The sequence below is a fragment of the Gossypium raimondii genome, chromosome 1 (genome assembly GCF_025698545.1).
Source record: "Gossypium raimondii isolate GPD5lz chromosome 1, ASM2569854v1, whole genome shotgun sequence".
NCBI lineage: Eukaryota > Viridiplantae > Streptophyta > Magnoliopsida > Malvales > Malvaceae > Gossypium > Gossypium raimondii.
Genome location: NC_068565.1, coordinates 37,483,860 through 37,496,787, shown reverse-complemented (window position 1 = coordinate 37,496,787; position 12,928 = coordinate 37,483,860). Strand labels below are relative to the sequence as shown.

General features: G+C 35.3%; 1 protein-coding gene across 1 annotated transcript; it reads left to right on the top strand.

Moving 5' to 3' along the window:
• The first annotated feature begins 10,655 nt into the window (after positions 1–10,655).
• On the top strand, positions 10,656–12,665 carry LOC105785741 (nuclear transport factor 2B). The gene is made up of 2 exons (XM_012611887.2): positions 10,656–11,035; positions 12,288–12,665. Exons 1-2 carry the CDS (start codon positions 10,742–10,744, stop codon positions 12,360–12,362), a joined length of 369 nt encoding a protein of 122 aa, XP_012467341.1. The 5' UTR covers positions 10,656–10,741; the 3' UTR covers positions 12,363–12,665.
• Positions 12,666–12,928: the final 263 nt, after the last annotated feature.

Below are 12,928 nucleotides of genomic sequence, written 5' to 3'. Positions count from 1 at the left end.
TATGCAAACAGCAATTATATACGCAAGTAGTCTTAAAGTTAGACCACATATTCACAATCAAACAGAACATCATTGACAACACTTTCACATAGCTGCTACTAAGTTTATCATCTCCAGATTATGCAATAGAATTTTTCAACAAAACATAACCTTGCAGCATACAAAATGTACATAAAAGTTGGAGTTCAAAAACTCACTCACAAAACACTCAGATCCTAGAACCCTACACTTGCTTTGCCTTTCCTTTGTCACTCTAACCTCCTCCTTAGTTAGCTAAACAAAATAATCATTTCTCAATCAAAATAATAGCATTCATAAGTGAGACAATCGAAATTCATTAACATGCAGAATATTTTTGTAAGCTACCTAAGATCTTATGTTCAATGCCATGAACTCTACCGCAACTTACAAGTTTCTTACCTCTTCCCTTCAGCCAAAAGGTATAGAAAGGTTAGAAAAGTTACCAGCTCGCCAAATTCTTAATTTCTCAAGCTAACCCGTCTATTTTTCCTTCATGCAAACTGCTCCTTACTTCCTTACTATTCTAGAAAAAGAAAAGGAAAAATGAAGAAGACGAATACCATAACAAGATAATGAAGAATAAAATCTTCAGTTCTCCTACTTATACTCCTCTCACCTTTGTTCACCAATTCTAACATTCAATATAAAATTATTTAATCTATAATCATGTTGTTCCCCAATTATACCATCTAGTTCTAATGTAATGGGACCATAATTGAAATTCAACTTGTCTACCAATCAAATCACAAGATTCAATAATTCATAGTAAAGCCCTTATGAACTAAAAACTTCTTAACTTGATACCCTTGCTTACCGTGGAATTTAATTCAAAATAATCTTTTTAATTAATGTCTTATCTTTAATCAAGACCAAACTTTAATTTAACAGTTTCAACTGCGATAGGTGAACTACACCACACCAAGATAGCTCATCTGAGCATAAACTACACCACACCAAGGCACCAAAGTGCAAAGTCTGTAGGCATCAAATGTATATGCATATTCAAATACATCCCTCCACTATACCGAAGTCTCCGTAGAGACAATGAATACTTGTTAATTCGCAGCAAATGTTGGATCTTGAAATAACATATCATAATCTCCACATCATCAACTAACCCTTAAACAATCACACATATGACTCTATTCGAATGCCAATTGTATCCTAGCATTTTACTAAGTTCACATGGGCATCAATAATTCATATTTTTATACACATAAATAGTGACTATCACATATCAATTTCTAAATTCCTTCAGTTGAATCTGAAAATGAATCACACATACATTTAATGATGCATTTAATATCTTTTGTCATTCTTCTAATTACAATCAACAGATATAGCGTAAAACACTTATCTAATTTCATCTCAGTTCAATTACATTTTCTAGCCAAATATGTCAATTTCCACCAAAATCTTAATGTAAGCAAGGAATGAAATATTCCACAAGGAAGCATACCTATTAAACAAGGAAAGAACTTACCTTTCAAGACACAAAACAAGTAGATTCCTTAGGGACTATTCTACAATTTTTACCTTTTCTCTACTAGCTCCACTTTTATCCAACTATTGTTTTATACAAATGTATATATACATACCAAATGAACATCATATATTAACACACAATAGCCATTAATTGGTTCACAACAACAATGTTGTAAGATGCATGATCCTAATTAATTTCTTTTTTTATTACACACATATTTTACATTTTATTCAGTTTAGTCCCTAAACTCGGGATAAGCATGTTTTTCGATTCCTAGCTTCGGATCTGAATACAATTTCACATTCTTTCATTAGGGAACCTATAATCAATCTATAAAATTTACAAAAAAAAGGCTTGGTTTTCTTACCTAATTGATGGCTGAATGTCGGAGGGGTTCAAAGCTTTCTTCTTTAAGTTTCCTAAGTATGGACGGTTTCAAGAATAGAGAAGATGATGAAAATCCCACTAACTTACTTATTTATACTTTAATTTTTCATTAATTAATCTAGTTTAATTAACTAATCATGTTTTAATCATCATAAACTAGCTATCAACTAAGCTTAATGGGAATTTTATCATCATCCACTAACTTTAAGAAAACAATGGTTTAATTACCATTTCAGGTCTTTGGGATAATTGCAATCTAGGTCCTCAAGCATTTTCTTAATTAAAACTCAATAGCAATTGGACTTTTATAATTTAATCCTAAACTTTAATTAACTATTTTACTAGCTAAATTTATTGACCATTCTTTATTACATTCTTATATTAACTCTATAAATATTCCTATTTTATATTTATGAACTTGGTTTATGAAAATAGGGTCCCAAAATTGCATTTTTGATACCACTAAAAATTAGGTTATAATATGGTTGAAAATACAAAATGATTTGTAATTGAAATATATAAATGACTTCTGGTTGAACTCATTAATTGATAATTAATTAATGAGAGTTGAGATATAAATGATGTTATAAAATGAACCGAAATATTTGATACATGAAATTAGAATGTCAACCCTATAGGCGTATTAATATGATCGAAAACAAGAATAAAAACATATGAAAAGCATGTGAAAGACCATCTTTACTACTAGTTAAAAGCCTTAGGGGCCATGTTCTATTGTATAAATAAACTAATTTTATTTGCTGTATGAAAATGAGATGCAAAGATCTGAAGGTGCATTGGTAAGCTAACAAATGATAAATGGATTGAAATTATGATATTCTTGAGAAAGTTTAAGCAAATAATTTTATGAGATATTGATTTTCCACTGTGGACTTGATTAGATGATATTATATAGTATACTAATAACAAGTTTATATATTTTATATATTATGTATTGAATTCAAATTATACTAGCACCACTTTACATCTAATGCTCAGCATGCAGACATGTTTGTTCTGTACGTAGGTGTCAACAATGTTTGATCATGTTCGTACAGTTCAAAGGCATCCGAAGGTTATAACTCAGCTCCATTAAAATTGATTTGCTCATAGTAAACACTAGAAGTGTCTTGGCATGTACCTAGAGTACAAGTAGTTGTTGGAGACCATTTTGCCGATTTCAAATGAATAACATGAAAGATTTTGTATTCTAAGCTTAATTGTATGTTATGTTAATCATATTGAATATGTTATAGAATAATCTAGTCATGGTTAAAATCAGAACTAGAAATATGAAGGTATGTATATGAATAATTAGTTTCTTGCTTGCCAAATAATCTTGCTTGTTGGCTAAGTTTGATTCTTCTTGATCATGATTGTGTCTATAGTGTTTGAATATGTTAATGTGAGTGGGAATGGTGTTTTAAACATCATTTTTGAGTAATACAAGTTTTGGTTTAATTAAGGTATTACTTTGGGTCAAAATAGGGGTGCTTTGAGGTTATTTTTGGGTTCAAGCAAAGTTGTTTCGATACAAGTGGTTAGTTGTATCGATACAAGTAATTTAGTAAGCAAAAGTGAATAGTACCAGGGACTTGTATCGGTACAAGTCCATGGTTGTATCGATACAACAAGGTCAGAAGAAGGTCCCTCTTTTATTTGAGGTTTTTCGACCCCCGAAGAGATGCGTATTTAATCTTGAACACCTCTAAAAACCTAGGAACCATTTTAATTTTTTTCTTTTAAATATAAATTTTAATTATTTGAAAATGATTTGTTTTAAATGATGTTTTAATTATTTCTTAGTATAAAATTAGTTTGAGTTACTCTAATAATGAATATGATGTCTGACATTCAAATTTAACAACCATATCAAGTGTAGAGTGTAACATTTACACCACAAAAACGATTTTGCATCATTTTAAATTTACCACGATTTGGCACTGCAATTGATTTAGAGATTTAAAGCTTTTGTAGAAGCTTAAAAGAAACTCTCTTATATATCTTTTTATCTTTATCTTTAACTTTTTATTTTTAAGTTTTAATTTATACATTTATGGGGCAAAAGTTGTCTGGTTTTGCGTTTCTTTTTACTTTTAACTTTTTTTCATTTTATGGTTTTTTTGTTAATTTTAAATTATGTCAAGATAAATTTAATGCGTCACATTTAATGATAATATTAATGATTTTAATAATTGAATGATACAATTGATATAATCTCAAAAGTTTGATGTTGTAATTTAAAGTTTTGAGACAAATTTAATGTAAGAATTAAGTTTGGGAAAATATGGTGCAATTTACTCTACTTGATTTATACATGGAAGGATATTTTGTAATTTTCATTATCGAGATAGTGATTGGTTGACTCTTGACATTAACTCGCTTAGGGTTTAAATAATAATATCTATTATTATATTTAAGTGTTTTCTTGAACTAGTGTAACTCTCAATTTAATCATCAACTTAGTAATGAATTTGCTAAAACCAATAATTTTAATGAGTAATAAATATTATTCGAAAGGTAATTTTGTTTCTCTTATTATATTTAAAAGTTCCCAACACCGTTTTTCAGGAGAGCCGAAAGTAATACTCCAAAATCTAGTAGGTACTTCAAAAATTTTAGAGATAAAAACATATATTTTTCTTACTCCAAAAATAATACTTCTTTCAATAAAAAGGGCAAATTACATATAAAAGCCCTTTTTTTTAAAAATTTATCGAAATGGGTCCGGTAAATAATTATTTACCGTAATGGCCCAATTCCCCAAAAGCGTGTCCACGTCAGTGCGATGTCAGGGGACGTGGCAGGAAAACGCATCCCTGAGGAAGCGTTTTGCCTACGTGGACAGAAATCGCTCCCTCAAATACGCGTTTTCCTGCCACGTAAGCGCTCCATTAGGGACGCGTTTTGCCCGCGCGTGAACAGTAGCAACGGCTACTTTTTTGACCGTTGGTGACCCCCCCAACAGTAAAAAAAAATATAAACCCCCTTTTCATTTTTTTCACAACTAAATCCTTTCTCTCAATTTCTCTCTAATATTCTCTCAAATTCCTCGCAAATTCCTCTCAAATTTTTATTTAAAAGAGCTTTAATTTTTTTAATTATTTTTAAAAAAGATTTAAATTTTTTTTTTAAATCGTAAAAATTTGTACCAATTTAGCAATGGCCGGAGAATTGATTCGTCTTGATGACAAGCACATATCCGTCAAACAAATGAAAATGGTAAGTGTTAAATTTAATTTTTAAATATTATTTAAAATTTTTTATTTATGCAATTTTAAATAATTATTATTTTATTATTTGTTATAAAAGTCTATAGATCGGATATTGCAATGTTATATCCGTAATATGCATGGTCCTTCATCACCGTTGGTAGAGAATTACCTGCGTAGGCGGCTTTTTGGCACGTTGCGACGGTAGACCGAGGGTGCAAGTTGAATCCGAAACTTATCAGTACGTTGATTGAGAGGTGGAGACCCGAGACGCATACATTCCATCTTCCATGTGGAGAGTGCACTATCACTTTGGAAGATGTCAATTTGCAATTGAGATTGCCGGTGGACGGATACGCAGTCACCGGGACTGTTCAATCTGGTGATTGGGAAGCGGTATGCTACGAGCTTTTAGGCGCTATTCTGGAGAATATTAACGGAGGTTGGATCGAGATGGGCTGGTTACGAGACACATTCCCAGATCCGGATGATGATTCAACCAAACTAGAAAGAATCTGATATGCTCGGGCATACATTCTTCAGATAATTGGAGGTTATCTGATGTCGGACTTGTCACGAAACCTCGTACATCTAAGATGGCTTCTGAAACTCGTTGATTTTCGAGTAGCTGGTGAATTTAGTTGGGGGTCTGCCGTGTTGGCAACATTGTACCGGGAGATGTGCAGGACAACGCAACCGAATAAAGCAAAAATCGAAGGTTGCCTGTCACTACTGCAGTCATGGGCACGGTTTCGCTTTCTATTTTTACGTCCTCAAATGGACCACCCGTATACATTCCCACTCATAACGAGGTAAATTTTATATTAGATTTTACAATTATTACGTAGATTTAAAATATAATCGAATGCTAAAAATTTATTTAATGAGGTGGAACCATCCAGTAAGTTATGCTCGATTACCTACCTCTCTTGAAGATATACGGCTTCTATTAGACCAACAGTCGAAAGCACAAGTAAGTATTAAATAAAATACATATTTCCATCATGAGATAGTCGATTGGTATTTAGTATTTAGTATATAACTAATATTTCCATCATGGTCATATAGTTTCAATAGACACCATACGAGGATCCAGTAATTCGGGCAGTAATTCCGGATGAGTACTTCCAAAATCCAAACGCTTGGCATGTGAAAGTCCCGTTGGTCAACTTTGCGACTGTGGAGATGCACCAGTCGAACAGAGTATTACGGTAATTTGGATTTCGACAATCGATTCCCGTGGCACCTGAGGTATTGGATGATCATCACAAAATCGACCTACGGCAATTGCATACGGATTGGCCGAGATTCTGGTCACACTACATCCAAATGTGAGAAGATCGGTATGATTATATACCAACTCAGAATCGATCATCGTTCTAGAGTTAGCGAGCGTACCGGAATACATGCCATGGTTTAAGATCTATGGCAAGCCGTATTTACTATCATCGAAGGAGAGGCAGCGGCAATTGCGTGTCCAAAGGGAACGACGTCGCCCTTTAAATCGAAGAAGAAGGGACAACGACGCAAGCCCAACAACGAGTCCCAAACATTCACCCAGCCCATCATCATCGCCCATACAATCACCAGGCCCAGCAACAGCACCAACACAGTCACCCGACCCAGCAGTTCAACCAACGATACCCACGGTACAGCCTTTTCAGATGATGCCAGGTGCGTATCCTAGCCTTTTTATGTATCCTAACCCTTATATGTTTCCTTTTTCTAGTCCTATGGTAGGTTGGAGTCAATGGCTTGGTTCATCTCCATTTTTTATTACGCCGAGTGGACCGCCGATGTATAGGCCAGCATCGCACGAAGGATCGTAAGAGGGGCCGTTAGAGAGCTCTTCTTTTTACCAAACCCCATCACCGTATGGGTTTCACTTACCGGAAGAACCAGAATCCCCGCTGGAGCAACCACAACCCCCGCCGGAAGCTGGACAAAGGAGGAATCCAATGCGTAATCGCTTAGTGATCGTCGTGTGGCAATTGAATCCGTGAACACGGAGATTATTTTTATTTGTACAAACATTTTGAATATTTTGATATTATTTGATGTAATAAAATAGAAATTCTTCTATATTATTTCATGTACTAAAATAGAAATTTACTTGTACATTTTTAATATAATAGAAATTCTTTTAAATAAGGCAATGTTGAATATTTCTATATTATTTCATTTAATAAAATAAAACGTTGTTTTGAATAAAGTAATTGTAATTTACTTTAATATTTTTAATAAAATAGATTTTCTTTTAAACAAGTCAATATTCTGAATATTTGTACCAATTTTTGATTTAAAAAAATATAAATAATACAAAGTTTTTTACAATAACGTTCAACTATTGCGATTTGGGCATGATCGGCTTGTATGGCCTGGGTTCCTACACCATCCGCACAACTTCTGTTGACTGGCTGTTTCTCGGATATCCATATTGTTACGTGTTCTAATTGAGCAAGGTCGACCCTTTGGTTTGAGACGCAATTCTCTATCCGGTAACAGCTTAAAGAGAGCAAGCGATACAAACGGCCACTTACGTTCATCTGGGACCGGTGGGAATACGTGTCTCCAGACGTTGTACATGTTTTTTAATTTGTACACTTCGTCGACATAGCTCATCGGATCCAGATGGAGATTCTGACAAGCTGCAATTACATGAGCGCATGGATAACGAAGTGCGTCAAACATCCCACAGTCGGTCGTTGTAATACGCATGTTTCGTTTGAAGGTCTGTTATGCAACCTGGGACGTATCTCTCTAGCACTTGACACCACTGCTATATTTCATTATATGAAGCGTCCCACCTACTATGCATCTTCTCCAATGCTTTCTGCTTAGCTATCCAAGCCATGCGGTAAGAGGGCGTGTACCTCATTTGGCTATGAATATTGGCAATTAAGACCAGCACTGAAGTCCTGGATCTGCCTTCACCATGGGTAGTATCAAGCTAGCTAACATAGCTGAATCCATCTTAGGTTGATCTTGTGAAATACCTATAAACGGAGTACATTAAATAATGCAACATTACATAATAACAATATTATTCAAAAACCCTAAATACTGTACCTACAGCACAGGTATGTGGACCTTTGTACTTTTTAATTTCCCATAACCCTGTCCTTTTCCTCAACGAGGCGTAAATTTTCCATGAACATGTACTGTCTTACACTGCACACTTCGCCTCAAACTATCAGCTTTGGACTTAACGACGTGGTAGTTAACGCCGTTATTGATGCTATGTTGTTTCAAAGCACCAATAAAACTATCCTTGTTGGAAAACTGATTACCAACTTCAAATTCACCCAAATCCAATACCGAACTTGTACGATCACGCAACCAGTGTGGTAGATTTGGAAACTCTAACGCATCATCTGCAGACAGATCGACATTATACATATGAGCTGAAGGTGAGTATGCCCTGAATCGTGGATCTTCTTCTTCATCTGAACCCCCTACAACATCTTCAGGTTCGGTTGGAATAGGCTCCGGTTCAGAGAATAATGCAACTTCTGCACCATTGGGCCCGGGCTCTCGAGGTGGATCTGCATCAGAGTCATCTTCTAACCCACCATCATCTGCAACATACGAGGTCCCCTCACCGGTGGACATCATAGGGAGTACATCATCCCTTCTTTTGGGCGTTTCATAATGTCCCCAATTGGATGTAGATTGCCAACCACTAGAAGTTGATGCCGTTCCTTAGTACGTATTTCTAGTATCAAACATCGACCCACCGAGCTGCATGTCCCATCCAGTGATAGAGTGTCGTGCAGGGGTTGTGTATTCCACACCGCTACCAAACATGGGTTATTCCGTGTTTTGTAACCCACTAACCGAGTGTCGGGCAGGGGTCGCGTATACATCTCGAACACCAGTCGCAAGTGCATCATTTGGCGATATAAATTGTACATATAATTCAATATAGGGCGCTCCACTAGCGAGATGAGTCTGCACCATTGCCTCCAAGCTACAAGCACATTTTATGTCGAACGAGTCATATATCACCGGATCAACAGAAGAACAAAATCGATACGTAATAGACAGAACTTTCATTGGCGTCATTTCGACTATTTTATGCCTAATTCTTTTACGAAATTCTGTCAAATCTATGTTCTGGTTAAAAACCAGTCGCACTGTATTCTCCGATAAAAAAACAACACCGTTCTCGGTGTGGCAAACCTCACCATCATAGTAAATAACAGCAGTAATACGTTCACTCATCTTCAATTTCTATCATTCTTAGCCTCTTTCATTTTTTTGTAACTTATGCAATCTGAGAAAAAAATTGCATCATTTATAGCCTCAGGCCAAACATGCGCTACTGTAGCAAAAGCGCATTCACGTGGGAGCTTCTTTCAGTACTTCAGCTGACAAAGCATCCTGCTTAAAGCGTTTTTGACACTATTTGCTTAGAAACGTCTACTCAAAATTAATTTTTCAAGAGCTACTGTAGTAAAAGTGCGTCCACGTGGGAGCTTCTTTCAGTACTTCTGCTGACAAAGCATCCTGCTTAAAGCGTTTTCGACACTATTTGCTCAAAAACATCTACTCGAAATTACTTTTTCAGGAGCTACTGTAGCAAAAGCGCGTCCATGTGCGAGCTTCTTTCAGTACTTCTGTTGACAAAGCATCCTGGTTAAAGCGTTTTTGACACTATTTGCTCAAAAACGTCTACTCGAAATTATTTTTTCAAGAGCTACTGTAGCAAAAGTGCGTCCACGTGGGAGCTTCTTTAAATTAACAAATAATTTAATTAAGTAACCTTAAACCCCAAACCCTAATTTATTTAAGTTTTTACTTAAAAACCCTAAACACTAACCCTAAACTAATTTTATAAAAATTTATAATTAATTTACTCAAGTAACCCTAAACCCTAATTTATTTGATTTTTCCTTAAAACCCTTAACTCTAAACCTAATCTAATTTTTAAAAAAATTTAATTAAATTACTCAAGTAACCCTAAACCCTAATTTAATTGATTTTTCTTAAAAATAATAAACACGAAACCTAATCCAATTTTGAAAAAATTATAATTAATTTAGTTGACAAACCCAAAACCCTAATCGTAGGAGACACGGGCAAAAGCGCGTCCACGAGGCGTTTGCCTACTTGACATAAAGTGCGCCCTTGAAGGAGCGATTTACATCACGTAGGCAAAACGCTTCCTCGTGGACGCATTCTCGCCACGCCCCCGACATCGCGCTGACGTGGATGCGCTTTCGAGGAAATAGGACCATTCCGGTAAATAATTATTTACCGGGCCCCTTTTGGTAATTTTTTAAAAAAAAAAGGCTTTTATATGTAATTTGCCATAATAAAAAGGTAATTTCAAAATTTCCTTCAAATAAAATTAGGTAAAAGAAAAACGATTGGGCTACGTTAGATTGACGCAAAGAACGATCAGCTAACTGATAGACAGTAGAGCGGGTGTATAAACGATCCAAAAGAAAGAAAGAACACGCTGGCATCCCCTTGTCCTTTAGATTTTTATGATTCAAATTCAGCCGCTAGATGAATCCTCCTATAAATACACAATTTTGGATGGGCTCGGCTGGTCTCGCTTCTCTTAATTCCTGTGTCACTGCCCTTCTCTGTTGACGGCTCAAACTCTGATAAACAAAAGGAAAAATCGATGGATCCAGACGCTGTAGCCAAGGCTTTTGTCGATCACTACTACTCGACATTCGATGCGAACCGGGCCGGTTTAGCCAATCTCTACCAGGAAGGTTCCATGTTGACCTTTGAAGGTCAAAAGATCCAAGGCTCTCAGAGCATTGTCGCTAAGCTAACCAGCCTTCCTTTCCAGCAGTGCAAGCACAATATTACCACCGTTGATTGCCAGCCATCTGGCGCCGGCGGCGTCCTCGTCTTCGTCTCTGGAACACTACAACTCGCCGGCGAACAACATGCTCTCAAGTTTAGCCAGGTAGCTCTCTTCGCATCTTTTATTTTATTTTGTTTTTTAGGGTTTTTTATATGTACTTGAGCGATCGATCTAAGGCTAATCTGTGTGACACTGTTGATCTCATCGGTGTTATTGATGATATTAATTTCGCGATTCGATTTGTTAGTGATGGATCTTTTAAGTGAGTTTTTGATCTGCTGCAACTCCCTCTTGAATTTTTTTTTATTTATTCTTCAGGATTCTAAGAATTGAATTGGCTGTTTAATGCATATAAAACTCTCTGCTGTTTATAATTATATTTCAGTGATCGCTTGTTTTCCATTCCTTTTGATAATTGAATTAATAAGGGAAACATGTATGGTATACTCGATATAATTAACAATGTCGATTTCATGAATTTTCAAAGATATAGATATTTTGGATCCACCATCTTGCCGATGGAACACCTGCTATTTCTTATTTGTTGTGCCCTATGTGGCTCTGCATATGGAGTTGACTTAGATGGTCGTCTGTGATGATTTTTTGAGATTACAAACATCACCGTTACCCCATATTCTTATTTATTTATCTGGATAAAATAAGGATCTAATTAAAATTTTAAAATTAGTGTTGTAAGATTGTCTATGATTCCTGTCTGTATGTTTACGTGTTATAAATAATTGTAGCAATCAAGAGTTCTTTCGTTCCTGAAGTTTTTTTTTTATCATAGGCAAGCCTTCGGTTGTGTATTTTAATCTTTTATGCTTGCCTATTACATTTTTCGCATAAGAAATAGATGGTGGGTGGTCACATTGCATACTGTGAAAGATTATCAAACATCTTCTCAATGTTGTTTCTTGGCAACTCTATCGTGAGCATGATATAAAAGAAAAACCAGTGATATCTCTCCTCAACTGTAGACATTGATGATTTTCCTTGTGACTTATATGCCTTGCTTTCTCGTAGAGCAAACTTATATAGTTTGATACGTATTTATGGCTCAACGTTCTGTATAATTTTGTGCAATAAGGGCCTGTTTTTATCTAATGGCTAAACTATGAAAAAAGTACTTTTTTAAGAAGGCCCTGAATACTTGTATTTATACCCATGCAAGTTCTTACCCTTGATTTTTGCCTATATTCAAATGAGAGATTGATTTTTACCTAAAAGTTGGAAAGTTAAAGCTAATTTAGGTGTAACAAAAGTATAGGAGCTTATTTGCAACGAACTGGTTGTGATATTTTGACATCAAGCTTTATTAACTGAGTGATTTTGGGTTTGATTTTGGTCTCAGATGTTTCATTTGATGCCAACACCACAAGGAAGCTTTTATGTGTTGAATGACATATTCAGGTTAAACTACGCGTGAAGAGACAGAAATCACTACGATTAATCAGGTGATGGGAATACAAATCTCAAGGATTTATAAATCTGGTTATCTTTTAGACATTTTAAATGAAAAATGGAAATATTTTTTGGTTTAATTATGTGGGTGGGTATGATGGTTTCCATTCCAGTCTCCATATTTCAGAGACGTTGTTGTGATTGGCTGAGGACGCAGTCTTCTGAATTGGATGAATGTTGGATGTTGGATTAAAGACTTGTTTTTAGTTAAAGCTTATGGCTCTTTGAAACAGATTTTCCATCAATAAATCACAGATTTTTGTTTCCATTTGAGAGGTTGGCAGAGCTCTCGAGTCTTGGCTTGGTTTGGTACTTTTGTTTCCAGTATTGAGGTTGGATATTGCTGTCGGTATCGAATTGCATTTCTATTTCCATCTTAGCATTTTCTTTTCTTTTATAGCCACTAAATTTAATTACTGAAATTGGTGGCGGAACTTATATTTCGGAAGCAGGCACGGTAGAAGCTGTTTAGTAAACAAAAAATTAAATTTATTTAGGTTCATCATGTTTATAAAATTTTGTTCTTATATT